Source organism: Priapulus caudatus, unplaced genomic scaffold (genome assembly GCF_000485595.1).
Source record: "Priapulus caudatus unplaced genomic scaffold, Priapulus_caudatus-5.0.1 Scaffold387, whole genome shotgun sequence".
Lineage (NCBI taxonomy): Eukaryota > Metazoa > Priapulida > Priapulimorpha > Priapulimorphida > Priapulidae > Priapulus > Priapulus caudatus.
Genome location: NW_014577448.1, coordinates 5,179 through 26,629, shown reverse-complemented (window position 1 = coordinate 26,629; position 21,451 = coordinate 5,179). Strand labels below are relative to the sequence as shown.

The window sequence follows — 21,451 nt, the reverse complement described above, 5'->3', positions numbered from 1 at the left end:
ATGCGTATGTCGTATTTGTCATTAGATGTCTAGCAGAACAGGCTGTTTAAAGATCAGGAGTGCATAATGTAGATATATCTTATCAGAGCGTATAAAGGAGAGCGTACAGACGGTGAAATGCTGAAACCATGTTGCAGTATTAGTCGAATTAATAACTTTCCCGCTTTTATTTTGACGATTCTTTTGCAGTATTATTGATCAGCTCCTACCTCTTTATACGCTCTTGATATTATACACTTCTGAAAATATGATTATGATGCTGGTCTTGTATTGGTGTATTTTTAACTTCACAGATAATTAAGTTATTGTACATAAAATAATTGTGTATAGATATACATAGATATATAATCGCGAAATCAAACGATGACAAATATTGGGATTTATTTTAAACGATTAACCTGGAGATACTTACAAGTGGTGTAGTTTTCAAAGATATTTTTCATGACTCATTGACGAACATGACATCATAATTGATTTATAAACAAACTAATACATTGCTGAGTGTGTAACATATAATTGTTATATACAGTGTATAATACGAATTTATAATAATAAAACAAATACTCTATGATTGTAAATTTTAAACAATCGTTTATCGTTTATTGTAAATGCGTATTCGTATTCGTTGACGTCGCACATATCGTGCATTCTCTTACAGCGGGTTGTTATCTCGTATCTATTCGGTCTGAGATGTTGCGTTCAGTAACCGCTCCTGCAGAAACAGCGTCATGGATCAGCTAGGCGGGAGCTGGCTGATGAGTCATGCACGCAGGTAAGAGACAGAACGCGTTAAGTGTATAATCATCGGGCTAATGTTACGCCCCGATAATATTATATCATTCGACTGTATCAAGACGATCTCAGCCAAGGTGTGAGAACGGTGTGTGTCGAAGCAAAATATGGTGATTCATTGGTAAAAAAACCACAAGACATGCATACACGCGCGCGCGCACGCAACACACACACACACACACAGCACGCACGCACGCACGCACGCACGCACACACACACACACACATCTTACACACACGCACACACACAATACATGCCGCTCTTCCGATCCACGCACGCACGAACGCCTCTAGCGGGTCGTAGCGTGTTTTACAGCGGGATTATTATTTACCATCAATATCATAGAACTTAGAACAGTTCCATCTAACATCCTCTTTCCAGAATCATCATCCCACGAACGCGCGCGCACCTAACCGAATCACGATCCCACAGACTTCTTGGAATAACAACTATCAGCTACGACTAATGTTCGCCTACAGCTATGTGCATACATCTATACCGGCCCGCATACAACAACACGACGTAAATAATAATGAAACGTAACCACCCCGACAGCAGCTCACATTCCTGCATTCGCATCATCGGCATGACGTCCTCGTAAACGTGTTTGCTAGCGCCCGCATGTCGCTACAGACGCGCTCGCCCTTCGTGCTCCTTCTTAGACGATTGCCGCCCGAGGCGTGCGTGCAACACAGAAACCTGTTAGAGGATGAGTCGAAACGAGTCATTCTCTTCGCCCGCCCCGTAGGAGACAAGCCGACGAGGCGTGTCCGCGCGGTGCGGCGGGGAGTGGAGCCGACGCGAAGAGAGGGCGGAGGAGATGGCCGCGGGCGGGGGATCTCGACGTTGCCTTTGTAAGCAGACGCGCGCAAGTGTTTTGTATTATGTGTGTGGGTGTGTGCGTGCGTGCGTGCGCGAGTGCGTGCGTGCACGGTCAGCCTTTGATCGGCGTGACGACGAAGATCCTGAAGAGTATATATGTATGTGACAATTTTGATGTCAAGGATTTTGTCTTGGTGCCGATTTTACTCAAAGCCCACAATTCGGTATTTACCCGCGGAAAGATCAAAATCTGCGTCAGTCCTTTTCGTATAGGGTTGGCTCAAGTCCAAAATACACGCACGTGGAATACACGCGCGAATCTGCTCCCAGATGAATTCGCAAGACGTGAATTTGCAAATGTGAATACGCCCACACAATGTAGAAATATATTGTCATAGCAAAACTTTCTCGGGCAGTCGGACGCGAGGACGAACCGAGAGCGAACCCGACGACAAAACTCGTCACCACGCGATTTCACTCGTCATTAAAGGCATAATCACATAATATGCGATACTCATGTTCATGTTGGAGGCTTAAGTATAGGTATATATACTTCTCCAGATGATGACAATCTCTAAACCGTTAGAATCCTGATCAAGCGAAAAGGGGTATCAGTGTTAATTACGTATGTACGAACTGAGGAGACCCACCCAGCGGCACTTGGTATCTGTATGTGACGGGGGGGGGGAACGCCGCAACACAACTACAAATAAACATCTGCCAATAGGAATGTACGAACTCTAGACAGGCCCAAGGTAGCCTAGTTAGCATTTCATTGCTACGGCATTTGCGATGGACCTAAATTCAGTGCACTCGATCGCTTATAGCGCTTTAAAACCAATGGTTTGGTCGTAGCAAGAAGTTAAGTGAATTTGCGACGGACAGAGAGAACGAAAAACACCCCGCGAGCATGTAAGACACATTTCGTTCGCACAGTGGCCGGTTTCAAGTCCGAGTCACACACAAATGGTACAATTACGAACAAAACTGGCGACCTAAAAAGATACGCGCGTATTCGTGTCATCGCAGTTTTACATGTAAACCAGCGAACGCGGCTCGACCTGAACGCATATATAGAATACACGGTCAATCGTCCAGCTGTGCGCACGACCTGAAGAATACAGCCACTATAGTAGTTGCGACTGTATCTGTCATGATAATATCTATACTCTGCGGGGATGCCGTTACTGCTTATAGTTCCCTGTTACACGCGCGCAGCACCGAGCACTCGTATAGCGGTTTAATATTTTTATGCCGATGTCTAGTTTCATAAGCCGCTTAACATCGCACGCGGTTTGGGCGTTGTTACGACGATGAAACGCTCATCAATAAACTCAGAATTCGTAACCCTGCTCAGAACATTATATGAGATTAGGATTGCGTAGTCTTGAATTTAGTGTAACATAGCGGCTTGTTGTAAAACTAATAACCTAACCTAATTGCTATAAAATGCACGCGCGTGCTTTACAGACACTATGCAGTTTCTGTCACGCTGACTCGCCCAAAACTACTGTCCCGCCCCCGCGGAGGCAAATCTGCACTAATGTGAACATCTACAAACAGGTAGTCTATTCCCCCAACAGTACCGAGTCACACAATGGTACACCCTATTAGCGGACCGGGAATGAATGTAGTCGTTGTATGAATGGAACATTAGATGCGAAACCTATATTTATCCTATATACAGTGTAGTTCAGTATACGGGTTGCATGGGTACAATGCCAAGATGAGATTACTGTCATCTGCGCGAAGAAGGCGAAGCATGAAAATTCAATTCAGAAAAATCGTGATAGTTGGTAAAAAAGGATATAAAGGTGACCGACCGATAAAGAACATCGAAATATCTGTCAAACTGGGCGTCTATAGATTTAGTACATCACTTGAGAGCGAGTTTTTTTTAAATGCGCACCCACTTTCTCACTGCGTTTTACTGTTTATATTCTAGAATAAAGAAATGCGTTTTACAAATGCCTCACGTTGATACTGCTACTACTAGACGGTAGCCACATTGAAAATTCCGGTCGCACAAACATTGGAACATTCGTGGCGCCATCTGTTGGTAACTACATAGTAAAATGAAAAACAGGTTATAGTTTGACACAGGATTTTATACAAAAATATAGCAATATAAAATACAAGTAATACCGATATAATTAACAATCTTAACAATTAATCACAACTTAAACACGGAACATGCATAGTCTGCGTATATGCCGCGCATTATTCTTGTTACGTCATCAACAAATGAGCGGATTTCTCTTGCTTGCACTGAAGAGAACCTGAATGCTCTGAAAGCTCCATACTACAACCTCAAAGAGAAATCAGAAGGACGCATTCTTGAAGTTTGTGTACAGCTGATAAAGCCCCGCGCAGGCTTGCGACTTGTTCATGCGACTCGGCTACGATTCTAGAATTGCAGTCGAGTCGCATGAGAAATCGCTAGATCTGCGGGAACGTGCGACTGCGATTCTGGTCGCTTGCGACGAGTCACAAGAAATTAAACATGTTTGATTTTCAGCAACTCGTCGCTCCGAAATCGCTTCTAAATCGCATGTGTGCAGGTAGGCAGCGACTTGAAACGATGACAAATTTTCGTCCGACCAATCAGCGAGCACCATCTCATCACGTGATATTTCAATATGTCTACGCTCACAGCAACAAGCTGGAGTGATGAGAAAGCAAGCATTTTGCTAGATATGTGGATGGAGAGGCCGGTTTTGTTTGACGTTACACTGCCGAAATACAGCAATCGCACTAAGAAACATGCGGCATATAAAGATGTCGTGATCCAACTGGAAATGACGGGTAAATACTGCCCATGCCGCCAGCGACATTTTTCGCCAAATGGTAGCCAGTCGCTTGCATCGGCACACTCGGCGAGTTACACAGCACATTACTAGGAAGCATTCGCCATTAAATCACTGTCCCCTACCTCTGACAGATACTGTCACTGATATGTATATGGCACACTACCTACTAGTGGTGCAACAATTAATCATGATTTGATTATTCGCGATACAATGTCTAGGCTACAAATCACGATACAGCTTCATAACACAGATTCATGTGAGCATCAATACACCACCATATGCCAAAAGGAAATTGGTACTTTAAAATAAAATTTAACCTTCCATGTTAAATTACTGCCTTTGTGATGTTGTCAAAATCTCAGTCGGGTGTATCGTCTATGTTTTCGTCTTACATAAAAGGAGCATGGTGATTTGACAATGCCATATTCACGGTCTAATCACTGCCCACAAATTTTGATTTTATTCCCGTGAAATGGAACGTTTCCCAAAAGTAACGTACATAACAGGAATGTGCAGATGCTGTATTCAGAAAGATGATTGACCATTGTTACGTATTTCAGCCAATCGTATTACTACAGCTGAGAGGGTCTATGTCCCCCAGGGTACTGCCGGCCCCTACTATCTAATATGCCGGACCGTACCTCGCCTACTCCACTAACGAGTCTAGGGAGTCGCTTACGCCTACTCCCTAACCCTAACCATATCAGATAGTTACCAGGGTACGTTCCGGTATACCGGACTGTACCCAGGGTACGTTCCGGCAGTACCCTGAAGGACATAGACCCTATGAGCATTACTAAGGTTTAATAACTGCACATATTATGTACCATGTTTTAATACATAATGTATTATGGCCCAAATATCGTGATATATATTGTATCGTGGATTAGGCATTTCATTGCAGCTCTAGTACTAACGCTCTATATTTGATTTACACTGCACAGTAGGCAGCAGCAAATTCTTCAACCTGACACAGTTTGTACATTAAACTCACAAAGATGCAGCAGACCAATCAAGATGTAATCATGCATCAGGATTTGGCACAGACACAGAATAAAATTCATCAGTATTTTTCATCTCATCAATAAGTACACTCAGTCGCATCTAGATAGTCAAGTGTCACACACTTATTTCAAAAGACTCCACCATATATAAGTTTAAAGGCCTGTAATTGTGCCAAAAAGACCTTACTATTACGCTGTAAAACTTTTGATTCTGATCTGAATTTTAAAGTTCCAGCCGGAACCGAAACAGGAACCTTAACTGAAAATCAACATGACAATGCACAAGGCAGGTAAAGACTATGCTAGAAGTTCTAAGTACAAGATGCTTCCTAGGTGTATGAGTACACTGCTTTCAGTGCAAGAGAAAATCTCCCTTAATAGAGGTAATTTTAGATATTCATGGAGTTCAATTAGGCAAGAAGTATAATGCTAAACCTATAATTGCCTGCCAGTAAGATGTTTCTTGCAACGGAAATAAAATTAGGAATAAGTTAGAGTTCTGGACAACTACTGTATACGCCATATTTTTCGCGTAGAGATTCAGACCTGACGGACAATTTGGCTGAAACTGTAACTCTGAAAAATTGGGGTTCTGCCAGGAACTATCCGGCCAGATCCAAGAGCTGCTGTAACCCTCATTATTAGCAGTTCTCTTTATAACAGTGAAATTCACCTACAACATATAGTACTTATACTGTTTATAATACTTATGATACTGCCTCATAGCGGTCAGCTATGCTTTCATTCACCAAGCAATGACATTTTATGATGATTTACAATATATACATAAGTGGCGAATGCGGTTATTTTACGAAGATGGTCCCTAAGTTGATATCAGAGGTTATGAGAATTCCTACCAATGCTAGAGCTGTTTGAGGAGGTTTATGGAAAACAGCTCATCCTCCTCATCATCATCGTCATCATCCATCCCGGAATGAAGTAACACCGCTATCTCATCAGCACTTCTCGAATCTTGCATTTTCGCTTGTCGCCGATTTCGCCACTTCTGCTTAAACTGTCTGATATATTTCAGCTTTTTCTGAATGAGCACTGAAACCAAAACATGTACATGCATATTTGAATTAAAAACGTACACATTCTCCTAATGAGTTTATTGCTCGGGTCTACTTAGCTGCTAGCAACTGGCCATTTCTTCACTTGTAATACAAATCAAGTAGTGGCAATTAAAAATAGCATTTTGATGCCCCCGTACACGCATACCTGCAACGCTCTCCGTGTCAACAATCTCGTTAGGGTTGAAGACACCCTCGGGTGTTGCCACGTCATAGTATCGTGACTTCCACATCTGCGAATGTGACACGGCAAATAGGACGACGATACACACGAGCAGGAGGCTACCGACGGCCCACAGTTTATCTGCCATGTGGACATGTGGCCTGAACACTGCATCGTCATATTCAAAGTCCTGCTCCGTGCTATTGCTCACGTTTAGTCCTGCCACCGGGAGTACGTCTATCGATGCTAACACTGCAGCCATGATGTCATCGAGCCGGTTTGATTCATGTATGTGCTTATACGCACCCTCTTCTTGATCGTCGCCAAATACCGTTTCGTTCCAGAAACGTATTTAGAGCAATTTCATGAATAGTAACAGATCCTGGACCTGTAAACTAAACAATTCATATAATTAGTAACAATGCTAAACTATTTCAAAATTCATTCTCAAACTTCAAAGGCCGGCGGCAGTGTCTTGGCAGTAAATAAAATTTGTATTCATTTACTATAGTGACTATAGTCTATGAATTAACGGCCAAAATGCCTAAAATTTACTGTCTGAGGCCGACTGTTTCGGCCCAAGGATATAAGAGCTGTCCACATTTGCACATGTCGCACATTGCGAAAATGACTTGTACAGTACTACTAGTCTACTACTACTAGGCCTAGTAGTGCTCATAGGGTCTATGTCCCCCAGGGTACTGCCCGAACTAAACCGACCAGGCTCTCCGACTGTTACACTGCGTAAGACCAACGTACGCCAACGTAGTGTTAAGCAAGAAGGGAACTTGTGGCTATGCCTGAACGTACCCTGGCAACTATCTGATATGGTTAGGGTTAGGGTTAGGGAGTAGGCGTAGGCAACTCCCTAGACTCGTTAGTGGAGTAGGCGAGGTACGGTCAGGCATATTAGATAGTACCAGGGTACGTTCCGGCAGTACCCTGGGGGGCATAGACACTCTCAGCCCTAGTAAGTAGTATATTAGCTCTAGTACTATAGCCCGCGGATCGCTGCCGCAGGGCTATAGCACATTCTGCCATAGATGTAATCTAAGCAAATGGTCCAACTGATGTGACCAAAAATTTATCCCCAAAACGTAAAATGATCGGGCTTTTTAACACTTATCTATCAACATGGACATCTCACCTATCTTTTTGAACACTTCCACAACTTTACACCAGGTATTTATGCTGTTATTCCTCAAAGTCTTAGCACTACTGGTGTTTTGTTTTCAAATGCGGTTGCTCTGCTTATGTTAGATACAATAATGTAACCCAAACCCAAGAGGATAGGGTTACAAAGTGTCCCTATCCTTTTCTGCGGAGGAATGCCCGAGTGAATCACTCGGGCCGGTTTGCTGGTGCGTTTTCAGATACTAGAACTTCCAAACTGGGTTTATTCTCAACACGAACCTTTCTCCGCTATCTGGGAACTTGCTATGTATCGCAATACTCTGTATTAAACTAATATAACCTGTTACAAAAATTCGAAGTGACGAGCGGCGAATATACTGAACGCCATTTCTGTTGACCTGTGACGTACTTCGGTTTGAAGAGTGGATTCACCGACCAATCGGAGGGCGCTGCGTTTGCCGATCGCTATGCGCATTGGGAAATGCGTACGTCACAGGTCAACAGAAATGGCGCTCAGTATATTCGCCGCTCGTCACTTCGAATTTTTGTAACAGGTTATATTAGTTTAATACAGAGTATTGCGATACATTGTAAGTTCCCGAATAGCGGAGAAAGGTTCCTGTTTAGAATAAACCCAGTTTGGAAGTTCTAGTATCTGAAAACGCACCAGCAAACCGGCCCGAGTGATTCACTCGGGCATTCCTCCGCAGAAAAGGATAGGGACACTTTGTAACCCTATCCTCTTGGGTTTGGGTTACATTATTGTATCTATGCTTATCTGTGCACGCGTGACTCTTCAGTGCTAAGACTTTGAGGAATAACAGCATAAATACCTGGTGTAAAGTTGTGGAAGTGTTCAAAAAGATAGGTGAGATGTCCATGTTGATAGATAAGTGTTAAAAAGCCCGATCATTTTACGTTTTGGGGATAAATTTTTGGTCACATCAGTTGGACCATTTGCTTAGATTACATCTATGGCAGAATGTGCTATAGCCCTGCGGCAGCGATCCGCGGGCTATAGTACTAGAGCTAGTAGTATATATACTAGTAGTACTAGTAGTAGTACAGTAGGCCTAGTAGCGCGCCGCATAGCCTTATGTTATGTCAGTGTCTGTGGTCTAAGTAACTGCAAGTGAAAGATGACTAGTATTCCACTAATCTATAAGATAATGTGTGCACTAGATGCGCACGAACTGTAATGACTTTTCTGTCGCCATAAGTATATAACACTTATCACGTTTTTACTATGTAATGATATTTGTAATTCAATAAACAAACTGCCTATGTTTACGGCCAGCGCCATGTTTATTCCTGCAGATAAAAACCCGCATAAACCGCATAGTGTTGTATCGCACCGGAAGATTAGACCGAGAATATAATTTACATATGAATATAATATTTTTAATAGTCGCAATAATATATATATATATATATATATTTATATTTATATATGTGTATGTAGCAGGCAAAGCCGCATACACCTTTTCGTACGGACCATCACAATATGTCTGCGCCCGTAGTTAATCATAATGAGAGGCCAAACTGCTTGATTGTTTTAAGCTCGGCAATTGAAGGTACACTGACAAAAATAACTAACACGATGAGTGCTATTAGTTACATAGAGAAAACATGTTAATACAAAAATAGCGTTAGCTACAATACAGTAAGATACGTTACCAAGCACGTGACATCGGTCAGTTTCAATAATAAAATAATCATATGGCAAATAAACGCAAATTATTTTCTCATTGGCTACGCGTCCGGAACCGGTCGCCTAGCCTCCAGGCTTCGCATCCGGACATCCACTCACACAGTGATCGCGCGACTTGCGTACACGCATGATTGCGCAACGGGACGCTCTGCTGATTGCCGTAAATATACAATATATGCACTGCTGCCGTCTATCCTTTCATCCGTCCTCTCTCGTTCTCTCTCTCTTTCACACACACACAGCTCTCTCTCTCTCTCTTTCTCTTTCTCACACACGCACACACGCACACACACACACACACATATACACATTCCCTCTCTCTCTCTCTCTCTGTGTGTCACGCACACACACACACACACACACACACATACACACACACACACACACACATACTTGGCAATCAGCAGAGCGTCCCGTTGCGCAATCATGCATGTATGTGTCGAAAGATCACTGTGTGAGATGGATGTCCGGACGCGTAGCCTAGCGGCTCCTCGTCCGGAACCGGTCGCGTAGCCATGGCCAATTATTTTTACTACCATAGAGTGTTTTGGCATTGAGACTTTCATAACAGCTGCAGTGCAGAGGAGCTATTCCATCGCACCAGCTTCAGTGACAAATGCCCGCACCCATACTAAGCTGATTCCTGTTTATCTTGGTACTTTAATTGGATAATCTGACTGTCAGATATATTCACAGTAATGGCTAATGCATCAATTATACCTGGACATTTTCTGTCATTCATATAGGTGTTTCTGCACAGTCTTTCATTAAGTCCTTCACCCTTGCAAGTACAGCATTCCATGTAGACTTGGCGACTCAACAGGTTTGCTCAAATTAACCATCATTCGATTGAAATAGCAAAAGTGAAAACTATAACAGTACTCAGTAGACTGAATCATCACATAGTGTATCATAAAATGTTATATCTCCTCAGGGCAAGGTAGCAGAGTTTGTGAGCACAGACGAAGCAGGCAGACGATGGCTGGCAGACTTCAAGACAAAGTCCTTTGCAACTCCCATTAGTCTAAGTTCAGTTGATGGTATGTCTATAGCTATTGTATAGTCTGAATGGTTGTCTTATGCTCATTTTATCTTGCATGAATATTTATTATATAAGGGCTATAATTTGTTGCAATACTGGGAATTTGACTATTTTTGCTATTTTTAGGCAAGCGAAATGGTTCTGCTTGAACAACGCATCTATTGAAGATATTGACCAAGAAACCTATAAATGCACATTTACTATTTAGTAATTTCTCAGTTTTAGAATTCGTTATGAAGATATTTGTAATCAAATGGTAATGAGTGAGGAATTTGTGTTGGAAGTTTTCTCACAAAAGTAATGCTGCTTCTCTTATTCTTTTATAGCACGCCGCTACCAGGTACTACTGATACCCCATTCTCTGGGTGCTGCTCATGATCTCGCCAATAGCAAGGATCTTGCCTCAGTCATCCACAATTTCATATCTCAACAGAGTATGTATGTCAGCATAATAGAAGTATCGCAGCATTAGATTGAATACAAGGTTCTTCCCAGAAGTTTCAGAAGATATGTTAAAATCCATTTCTGGACGGATGCAGGAGGGCCTGTGAATGATATGTGTTAAGGGCATGGGTCTGACCCAACATGTGTTAAAGGCCTGAGGAGAACCCTGGAATATATTATGCTTATGTAAATGTGGAGTGCATGGCTACAGACCCACTGATTACATTGCTTGTCTTTAAATAGTGGTTGCCGAACAGTTTCTTTCCACAGAAATTATATTGACTTGGTGTCTTTGTAGAACCAATTTGTGCCATAGGAATGGGAGTGGCTGCCTTGTGCTGTGCTATGGAGAAACCAAACTCTACTTGGAGTTTCACCAAGTATTGCCTTACTGCTGTAAGTACAGGTAGTCTATAACAGATATCAAGCAACCTGTAGCAAATCAACATCGATAACCCTACGATGGACTTTTCATATGAATATATTGGATGAAATTTACAGCCATTTTTTTCTCCTTACAGCCATCTGTTTTTGAGCTAGCACGTGGAATGGACTTCTCTATTCTCCCTATCGTTACAGAAGACTTCATAAAAGAGCATGGCGCTACCTATAGTGGTAATATAGCTAGAACTATTTTATCCAACTTGTAATTTGTGTGTGTGAGTGCATACGTTATAGAATTTGTAGTTATACATCATAATTGAAAAGGGTAAAACCCATACTACAGGGATTTGCAATGTGATACGGATGACGGCATCTCCTGTGTCAAGCGCAAACTCTGCATAAATTCCGTTTTAGTATTAGCAAGAGTAGATAATAACCTGTGTTATTATCTACTCTTGGTATTAGGTAATACAGATATGATTTACTGTAAAATTAACAGCCCTCTCCCCCATCGTTATTGCAGCGAGTGGATGTGATAACATGCATGTGGTCATAGATAGGCACCTCGTTACTGGTCAGAATGAAGCATCCACCATAACCGCCGTCCAGAACCTTATTCTCCTCTCCAACCAGCGGTAGGTATACAACTAGCAGCCTCTACCCGTGAACCTATTACGGACAGTTTTTGCAATGACGAGAATATTTTGTGTATGTAAAAAATCGATGAATTATGAATGTACGTCCCACTCCATTACAGACAGGCCAAAATGTCATGATACATGGCTACCTAGAAAGAAACCATCATTAATGAATATGGTTCTAACTAAATGCAAGGTAAGCCATACCTTTTCAATTTCGCATCTTTTTTTCTGGTATAAATGTACTAAAAATGTATTCAAACAGCATTTGAGTTTCTTTAATGCCCAGGCATTTTTCCAGTCTGTGGAAACAGTTTTTATCACTGTAGTTTAACCCTGCAAAGATGATGTAGGCAAAAAGATCATTTTGTTTGTGCATTTGGTTTATTTCTTGACAAAAAGCAAAAAGAATAGATTGCGCAAACGATCTGGCCATTGTGATTTTCAACGAGTGGTTATACACTAAACAGCATGCAAACGAACAAACAACCCAATATATATATATATAACTGCATTTAAAACTAACATTGAATTAACACATTACATTTTTAATGCATTGGTGATGAGAGATAGAGGATGAGAGCAGATCAGAGATCAGAGATAAGCCAAAGTTAGCAAGCACAATGGGAATGTTTCAAGTAGAGTACTCAAACAACAGGCTTTACGTATCTGCCATTCTCTGGGCTATGTCAAGTTCTCTACGTTTTTTGTAACTGTGCATGTAGTGTTACCATGGAAATTGGCAGTTACCACATGATCATATGAATTTTAAATGCTAACAATTAAACACACATTAAATATAGGCCCACATGTTGCCTACACGCACAAAGACCTCACCGCTTGTACTGAGCAGTGACCACTATAGAAAGACAGTATCATGATATGAAATCAACACGACAATTCATCACGGATTTTCCAAGAAGATAAAATTCACAACTTCCAGCACGCGTCATGTGTAAAGGTTGCCAGTGTGCTACAGATACACAAGTCCATGAAAGATCTGATTGAGATATAATATTCTGATTCAGATCATTGCCACCATTTGATAAATAGGCATCTGCACTTCATACCGAGTGTACAATTACCTCGCCATTTAGCTTTTGGAAAATGCTGTGCTCAATGTTAAAACCCATGCTTCTGACTATATACAAATGCACTCACCACTACAGGGATAGCTGTCAATAAAATTGTGATTAGAGTCATTTTAAATCTGGTACGAATGGTATAAGAACTATAGTCAAGATAAAAACTGGACAAGTGATTGCCTTGGCAGATGATGCATCTATGTTACACCCTTGCTCTCTCGACAGGTGTTAATGGTATGGCAGGAGAATCAAACATAAATTATTGCAGCGGCTATTGTCATCGATGTGGATTTCCCTGCAACCTCAATCAGTCCATCTTCGCCTGCAGCTTGCGTCTGAATATTACTGGGACAAGGGACAGAGTGGCAAAGACCGTGAGAAGTACGACAGATCTGATGGAGAGTGCATCACGTGATGACGTTAACTCATGTAGTGTTGTTCCGGCCTGAATGGCGACAAATGAAGGTGGCGCCACACCTGTATACAAGAGATAGTTACGTAAGCTGTTGCAATCATAATTTTTCACACAAGATAATATTGGCTAAAATTCTGCAAGTGTTAGTATTCGGTTAAAATGAGAAATTCAACTCAATATGTACATCACAAGGTTTTAAACTAAATATGTAATCTATCAACATAGTTAACATGTCATATGTATTAATTGTCAAACGTCTATTACCTCATTGTGTATCATTCCATTTTCATGTTAACTGATCTCACAAATGATTTATGTATCGGTGTTCAAACCATTGGATTACCAAAGGATATTCCCGATTATATTCATGAGCATTCAGAGTGTGTTAGTGCGTGTGTGTATGAGTTACCGTACCATCAGAGTATATCAGCATACAAGTTAGAGATCCAATTTATGATCTCGATATAATATATACCCGATAAGACTCACTGCCAATATGCAATGGAAATGGGCGATGTCTGCTGGCCAACTGTATCAATGTGTTTGATCCTGATTATAGCTATAATCATGCTTGTCATTACGTGTGATACGGGGTGTCTATATTCAAGCCGGTACGGGAGATTACGGTACGCATACATTTGCTAATATATTGACTAATCGTGCGTCAATAAACTCGATATTCACAGAGAGTATAGCTAAGACATGTGTCTATAGATATCTAGAATTTTAGAAATTTAATCATCTGTAATTCACTTCCGCGCGCATATATTTGGCATTTGCTAATATATTGACTAATCGTGAGTCAATAAACTCAATATTCACAGATTCAAGCCGGGATGGGAGATCATTTGCATAATATATTCTAGATACCTATAGACACATGTCTTAGCTATACTCTCTGTGAATATTAAGTTTATTGATGCACGATTAGACAATATATTAGCAAATATATGCGTACCGTAATCTCCCGTACCGGCTTGAATATAGACACCCCCGTGTGATAAGGACATTACCATTGTGCTCCATTTGCCGATGATCACAAAATTAGTAATTTAATAGTGAATTTTTTAATAATATATATGTGCATACGTTGACAGTTATCTGGCTTGTTTTTAAATTGTATACATCGTTGCACCACTGGAATTATATCGGTCAAAGTTTACAACATGCCATATCTCTTCGCAATTTTCCCACTAATCTACTAATCATCGAATTTTACAAACCTACCTAGGAATGTTCCCATGAAGAATGGAAACAGCGGAACATTGATGACGGGTGAGGTTATGTTAATGAACCAGTTCGGCAAGAAAGGAGTTATCCGAAGAAAGATGATGTAGTTAAGTAAATGCTGACGATGGCGCGCCACCTACAGGAACAAAAGCAAAATCACTTAGCAAAAGCAAAAGCACTTATCAAAAGCAAAAGCAAAAGCAAAATCACTTAGCGCTTCACGTGGAAGGATTGCATTTCTTTCGCTTCTACTTTCAACAAGGTAATGATACTAGTTTGCTTGGACATCATGTTTAAGTTTAGAGCAGTTAGAAATTTCGGAGGAAAACCGGTGTACTGTCAGCTTCGATCGTGTGATTCTATCCATCCCTGTAATCACTGCATAACAATAAGTTATTCGGTTTTATATCACAATCCTAAAACTACATTTTTCTATGTAATGCCCGTGTGTAAAACTGATGCTAATTATTGAAGAAAGATACCTTCTCCTGCCACTGTGTGACCCTATCTGGGATATATCTTAAAACAAGTCGACGCCCGACGAGATAGGAGAGCAGGTAACAGAATGAAGCGCCCAGTGCCGAACACTGAAATATTCAAGAGTCCCACATGAAAATATGCAGCAGAATTACGTAAACACATCACGTATCTAAAGAAAATGTTGTATGTATGTTATATGAAGCCATGAAATTTTAATATATTTATCCACCAAAGTGGTTTCTTTTCTTCTTCTCTGTAACTCAACCATCAACATTTAAATATTTATCCTATCACTGATGAATGAAAACCCCACAACAAAATTCGAAGCTGTAATTTTTTACTAAATAATATCAGACAACTACTACTATCTACTTCTGATAATATGCACTGCAATCCCAGTGCATCCACCCACAATGCAATGATTTACAGTATGTCATACATTAAATGTGACTCACCAAACAGACAAGGACAATAGCGTAATGAAACGGGAACAGGTAACCGGACAAGATGCTGAGGAAGATTGATCCTGGAATGGCAAACGACTGCAAGCTGTATGCATATTAAGGATAGCATAAAACGCACCACATTTTTGCCTCCCGCTGCTCGGTGCTGTATCTAAACTCCCAAAACTATGGCATCCACAGAACGACGTTACATCAAAAAAACAAAAAAACAAATCAATTGAAGAAGGTCTGAAACGCCAGAGTAAGTGCTAAAGAAGCCTACCCACTATTCTATTAGAACAACCATTGGCTCTAGCCACTACCACCCTGACTCACAAAGTCCTCTCCTTGTGCTGTAGGGGAGGATAGTAATACAGGCAGAGGGGTAGAAATTAACTTTTGAACAAGCGAGTCCAACACTCCCTACCCTCAAAATGACGGAGTCCGCAGTCCGAAGTTCAAAATTAAAGATATTAACAATAACGTATGTGCTTATTATGAAGATTCATGCGATGGCATGTCTGCCCCATTTTCTTTGGACAGCTGAAAAAATACGGTAATTCGGCGAGGCCGTGCTCTGTTCAGAACGAACTAGTTATTAGTATGGCAGAATTTTCAGGGAGTCACACGGACTCCCCCGTACATGTCAAATCAGGGAGTCCGACAGTAAATCAAGGAGTATTTGACTCCGAACTCGCGTTAATTTCGCACCCTGGTAATAAAAGGATACAAGATGTAGGTGAGAAAGAATCCAGTGACGACGTGGCGGTAGTGTTCGTCGGTGTAGTTAGACAGCACGACGCCGAGTGCCTTCGCATCATCCATGTCTCGCGGCACCTTGATGTGCGTTCTCTCCTCACTGCGACAGTCAACGTGAGAAATGCTCACACAGAGATTCCAACACATATTTGAAGCAATCTGTAGTTTCTGGCCATCAAATGAGTAGTTCGAGGGTCACGCATGCCCACCGGAAAATTTTTTGATTCTGAGATGCAATTTCCTGCATTCTGAGGGTCAAAAATGACAATAAATTGACAAAATAATTTTTTTTTTCGATCACAGTCAAATTCGTAGGTCGTAGTGGTGCAAAAGGGTAGTGGTGCAAAAGGAATAGAAATTTGTATAAAATACGGATAAATCGTAGTGGTTGGCATCTCTGCTCACACTCCGCACTCAGAGAGGGCAGCACGTGCCTTCCCAACTTTCTGATCTTTGTTATTGCTGCGATACTCTATGAGCTGACAGTGACCCTAATCTGCAACCAGGGCTCACGCATCGCGAGTGCGCTCACCTGATTTTACCGATAGTTTGTCACCATCGCTGCATCCACCGCAAACCCAATGAAAGTGTCAATGACACTATAGCTCACCTTGGGTGTGATAGAAGATGGAGATGATATTTCAAATTTGGTCAGTGTTTCATTTATGATGGACCGAAATGTGATCAAATGTCCTTATTCCCTGTTTTATACTAATAGAAATCTCACTGTTTTGTTTCAGGGTTAGTTTTGATGTGAAAATAAATGTTTCAGATCTGAAAGTATGAAATCTGGGCGAGAGATGGCGCTACGCCTAAATGATCGCCATTTTGGTTTTCGATTATCGTGCAAATAAAAGCAATATAATATTCCAGTCAAATTACTGTAACGAAGAATCTAAAACACAATATTACACGTAGGTATGTTTAGGTAGGTAGGTAGGTAAGTAAATTTAACAACATCGAATGAATCTAGATGGCAATTTTCATTTTTTCCAAAAAGTGGGTGTGGTTCGAAAGTACGTCGACTGGCGTGCTCCAAAATAGGACGTGCAAATCTCTCCCATAGGAGTAACAACTGTATGCAATTTGAAACATGTGGGTCAAACGGTTCTTGAGTTATCGTTGACCGTAGGCAGACACTGAAATGCATATAGTGAAATTGCCAAAATCTACCTAATATGCATAATTAAAAAAAACAAAAAAAAACGTGTGATATGTTTTGGGGCCAGTCCTCATTCATTCACATACCAAAAATGAGCAAAATCCATTGAACCTGAACTGACTTATGGCCATATCCATTTTTGCCAAAAAGTGGGTGTGGTTCGAAAGTACGTCGACTGGCGTGCTCCAAAATAGGACGTTCACATCTCTCCCATAGGAGTAACAACTGTATGCAATTTGAAACATGTGGGTCTAACGGTTCTCAAGTTATCGTTGACCATAGCCAAATGTTGACAGACATACGAACGGACGTACGACGGACAACGCCCCATGGCAATAGCTCATCTTGACGATGTCAAGGCGAGCTAAAAACCGCAGTTCTATCTGCTCCATTTTACTTACTCTGAAAGATTGGGCAAAAACTTGAGATAGATGTATGCCAGAAGTCCAGCCGACAGAACGAACGTTATACCGAGTGCCAGGAGGTTCCACCGAACGCTCTCCCGCTGTGCCTTCATTGCCTTGATCTTAGTGTAGGCCGTGCTATCTGATGATAGGAAAGACAAATATAAGCCTTGAAAACACATGATACAACACCTTTCATTAGTTTGCATTTGGATTCTTTTCTCCAATAACTGGAATGCCTCAAAGACAGGGGCAGAGCTGTGGGATAGCAGATTAGGTATAGAATAAGGTAGGAAATGAGATTGGCATTTTGTGAGAGGGGCACTAATTTGTCTGAAAGCCTTTATACATAGCCGCCATTCATTTTAACCAATAAGTTCTGCTGGATCAAAATTCAGGTGTATATTTATATATCAGTCTATCATCTATCTCATTCTTCTATCTCAGGTGTACAATGTTACTATGTACTCATTTTAGTTCAGTTAAAATCATTCTCTGATGAGAGGCCTTCAACACTCAACCATGATTTTACCTTAAATTAATACAAAATTCCAAACCACAATAAGGTGATTATTGGCTTCCTTTTTCATATTCGTTAATGTGATTATATAATATATATATATATATATATATAGAGACTTCGCAAAGTGCCCAACTATGTAACCCTAAAAAGTTACGTTTGCTCCTGCAGATTTATCGTAACCAGAATGTTAGGCCTAACGTTAAGGTTTATATTGTTTATGCAGCAAGCTCATTGACAATTTGTCACAAGGGAAGGATTTAAGCATTTACAGTCAAACAAATCCACTCAAGCCATCTAAGCCTCAAGGCCTCATACTCATAGCCAATCAAAGCATATGGGTACGAAAATGTAAAAATGGTAATGCAAAAATATAGAGAAACAGAATTTAATTCTGCATGTGTGCCCCATTCAACCACATTTCAACTTCAAGCACCAAAATTAAAACAGCAACACTGTATTTCTATATATTCTGTATTTCTATATCGCACCAGCATCATTTAAAACAAAGAATTATCTAGACCTTAAAAATTAATTTACTTGCGAAAGAAAACCATTACAATAACGATAAATCTCCAATATTGTTGAACCACATTATGTCATTTTAGCAAGCAGACAGACAATTGCAGCCCATGTGGATGCAAACCACTTCCATTTACGAACAATAAATTCAACTAGGAATAAATTTAAAAGCATAATCTACTACACGCATGCTTAAATGACAAATACTGCTAAACAAACTACTACAATTAGGCCAAAACAAAATATATGTGTGGTTACCGTTACATGCCGAAAAAAAATAGGGTAGGTAGGTAGGGAAAACATTTTATTTTATTGAAATATTTTATTTACGAACCATGTCCGAAGGATTTGCGTTGTGCCTTTTGAAGCAGGAACTGTCCAATTCATATTTTTTTGACTTTAAAGAAAATTGACAATAAAATGTTTAGGGTCGCTGGGAATAAATAGGGTCGGTCGGGAAACCGTAACCACACCTATATTTTGTTTTGGCCTTACGAAGAACACCTAATACGCCAACACACCACATGCAAATGCTCAAAGTTGAGTGATCTACCCACTACTAATCACTACCATCAGATCAAGAACAACGTTTTGCTTCACTCCTGATAAGATGAAGATAGAATCAAACAAACAATGAAATATCATCGTTGTAAACATTCTCTCTACTCTACAGCTACACACAATGCACCTAGCAATGCTCAGTCAGCAAGAGGATCTACCAGTATTACTAGAAGACCAAACCGTAAATTAGTATGTTAGCTATCATTCTAGTTAACATGCGCAGTTAGTAAGGTACTGAAGTAACATTCTGTGGCAATTAAGTTACAGCTTGTAAATTTCTAATATAAGATATATATCAAGAATTTGTGCTATTATACTTGTCAGAGTTCCACACACAGAATATAGTGACAATGCAAATTGCATCTGCATGTAGCCAACTACTGTATAGATATGCCGTCAGTATTGGCATGAAACAAAAACACAAACGTATATATTCTTGTCAATCTGGAGCTTATATATTTGTACCTCTATAATTTGCATATCTTGTATGGTAATAGATTTATAGCCGTTTAGTGTCGTACTCAGCCCTGGGTAGAAATAAAGAGAAAAAAAGAGATGGTCCCAAGAACCATCTAGTTTGAAATTTAGATGGTCCTCCTAAATTTCAAATTGTTCTCTAAAGGTAATGCGGTGTGCAAGAAATTTACCGTAAATTGGGACCAAAATATTCAATGGTCCTACGGACCATTGACTGAAAATCTGATGGTCCTCCTGCTTATTTGATGGCCCCGGACCATCGCTTATTTCGACCACTGGTACCGTTGTAAAATGTATTCAAACACTGCGTTGATTCAGGCTTTTCTGCATGTTGTCACATCCATGTAGGCGTATTATTGTATTATTGAGCGATACTAGCGACAACAGCTCCACTTCTCAGTATCAATGTTAGGTACTATCATGCGACTCGGCAGGGATTTGAGAAGAATGTTTTGGCCCATAAACTTGAAGTGGAACATATGTAAAAACGGCAGAAATACGTGTCAATCTTCTTTGAAATTATTCACTACTGGTATTAGTATTATTGAAACGGCCAAGTACCTGTGCCTGCTCGACCTTAGACCGCTTAACCTTGGGCTAAGGCTAAGCGGCCTAAGGTCGAGCCACCACCACCAACCAACACCAACCCACCACCACCACTGTCACCAGTTCGCGGGATAAATGACAATGTTGTTAGTACTAGTAGCCTAATAACTTACAATTTCTGCAAGCACTGCCACATCTAGAAACTGAACAGGCAGTAAGACATAGACAAGCTACAGCTACTCTGCCTTTTTGATACTACAAGCCTGCAAACCTGGACCTTACTTTCATCTATAACAACAGCAGGATGGCGTCGATGCGCCTTTTGGCGCTCACGCGCTTCGTCTGACTCCTTTCTGAGCTTTCTCAATCGTTGCAAATCTTCCTCATTTAGATCGTAATTTTCATAAGGTAATTTCCAGTTCTGCGGCAGCGGATTTCTGGGAACGGCACCTAGAGGACTCAACGGATAATTATATATGTCTCGAGGCGCTTTACTTTGACGTTTAGGAGTAGATTCGGTTGCATTCCTTTGCTGAACGAGAGTGCCATTATCCGATGGAGTAACCATGTTTGAATTTTGGTCTGAGCTCTCATGTGAGATCCGCTAGATGGCGCATAAATATATATACGAATTATATGTTTTTAACTACTTTCGTGCCTATCTCGTATTTGATTGTTGTTCTTCTATTACTTCGTTGGAGGTTTGAGTGTACTGAGAGCACTGAGTGACGCTAGTGTTGCGCTTTTAATTTTAAGTAGGCTAATATTTTATTTACGATTAATTACTTGACTGGACGATGCTGCTACCTCGTGGCAGAAGCCGGCATTAC

General features: G+C 40.7%; 3 protein-coding genes across 9 annotated transcripts; 1 reads left to right on the top strand and 2 right to left on the bottom strand.

The window, feature by feature from the left end:
- Window positions 1-5,151: 5,151 nt before the first annotated feature.
- On the bottom strand, window positions 5,152-9,550 carry LOC106809823. 5 transcript variants are annotated; one of them, XM_014813037.1, is made up of 3 exons: window positions 9,476-9,550; window positions 6,650-7,059; window positions 5,152-6,478 (listed from the first exon to the last, which is right to left on the bottom strand). In XM_014813037.1, exons 2-3 carry the CDS (start codon window positions 6,924-6,926, stop codon window positions 6,291-6,293), a joined length of 465 nt encoding a protein of 154 aa, XP_014668523.1. In that variant the 5' UTR covers window positions 6,927-7,059; window positions 9,476-9,550; the 3' UTR covers window positions 5,152-6,290. The 5 variants fall into 5 exon arrangements, with proteins under 5 accessions (XP_014668523.1, XP_014668526.1, XP_014668524.1 ...); XM_014813040.1 differs by lacking the exon at window positions 9,476-9,550 and adding an exon at window positions 9,280-9,324; XM_014813038.1 differs by lacking the exon at window positions 9,476-9,550 and adding an exon at window positions 9,077-9,101.
- Window positions 9,296-13,506, top strand: LOC106809822 (Parkinson disease 7 domain-containing protein 1-like). Of its 2 annotated transcripts, XM_014813034.1 has the most exons (9): window positions 9,296-9,372; window positions 10,256-10,332; window positions 10,444-10,549; window positions 10,878-10,985; window positions 11,294-11,391; window positions 11,517-11,610; window positions 11,903-12,014; window positions 12,137-12,213; window positions 13,328-13,412. In XM_014813034.1, the coding sequence occupies exons 1-8, from the start codon at window positions 9,303-9,305 to the stop codon at window positions 12,153-12,155; spliced, it is 684 nt and encodes a 227-aa protein (XP_014668520.1). In that variant the 5' UTR covers window positions 9,296-9,302; the 3' UTR covers window positions 12,156-12,213; window positions 13,328-13,412. The 2 variants fall into 2 exon arrangements, with proteins under 2 accessions (XP_014668520.1, XP_014668521.1); XM_014813035.1 differs by lacking the exon at window positions 12,137-12,213 and having other exon boundaries at window positions 13,328-13,506.
- On the bottom strand, window positions 12,383-21,228 carry LOC106809821 (transmembrane protein 41B-like). Of its 2 annotated transcripts, none has more exons than XM_014813031.1 (7): window positions 20,904-21,228; window positions 17,993-18,137; window positions 16,401-16,529; window positions 15,683-15,776; window positions 15,230-15,334; window positions 14,745-14,883; window positions 12,383-13,579 (listed from the first exon to the last, which is right to left on the bottom strand). In XM_014813031.1, exons 1-7 carry the CDS (start codon window positions 21,187-21,189, stop codon window positions 13,410-13,412), a joined length of 1,068 nt encoding a protein of 355 aa, XP_014668517.1. In that variant the 5' UTR covers window positions 21,190-21,228; the 3' UTR covers window positions 12,383-13,409. The 2 variants fall into 2 exon arrangements, with proteins under 2 accessions (XP_014668517.1, XP_014668518.1); XM_014813032.1 differs by having other exon boundaries at window positions 21,117-21,228.
- Between the last annotated feature and the right edge of the window lie 223 nt (window positions 21,229-21,451).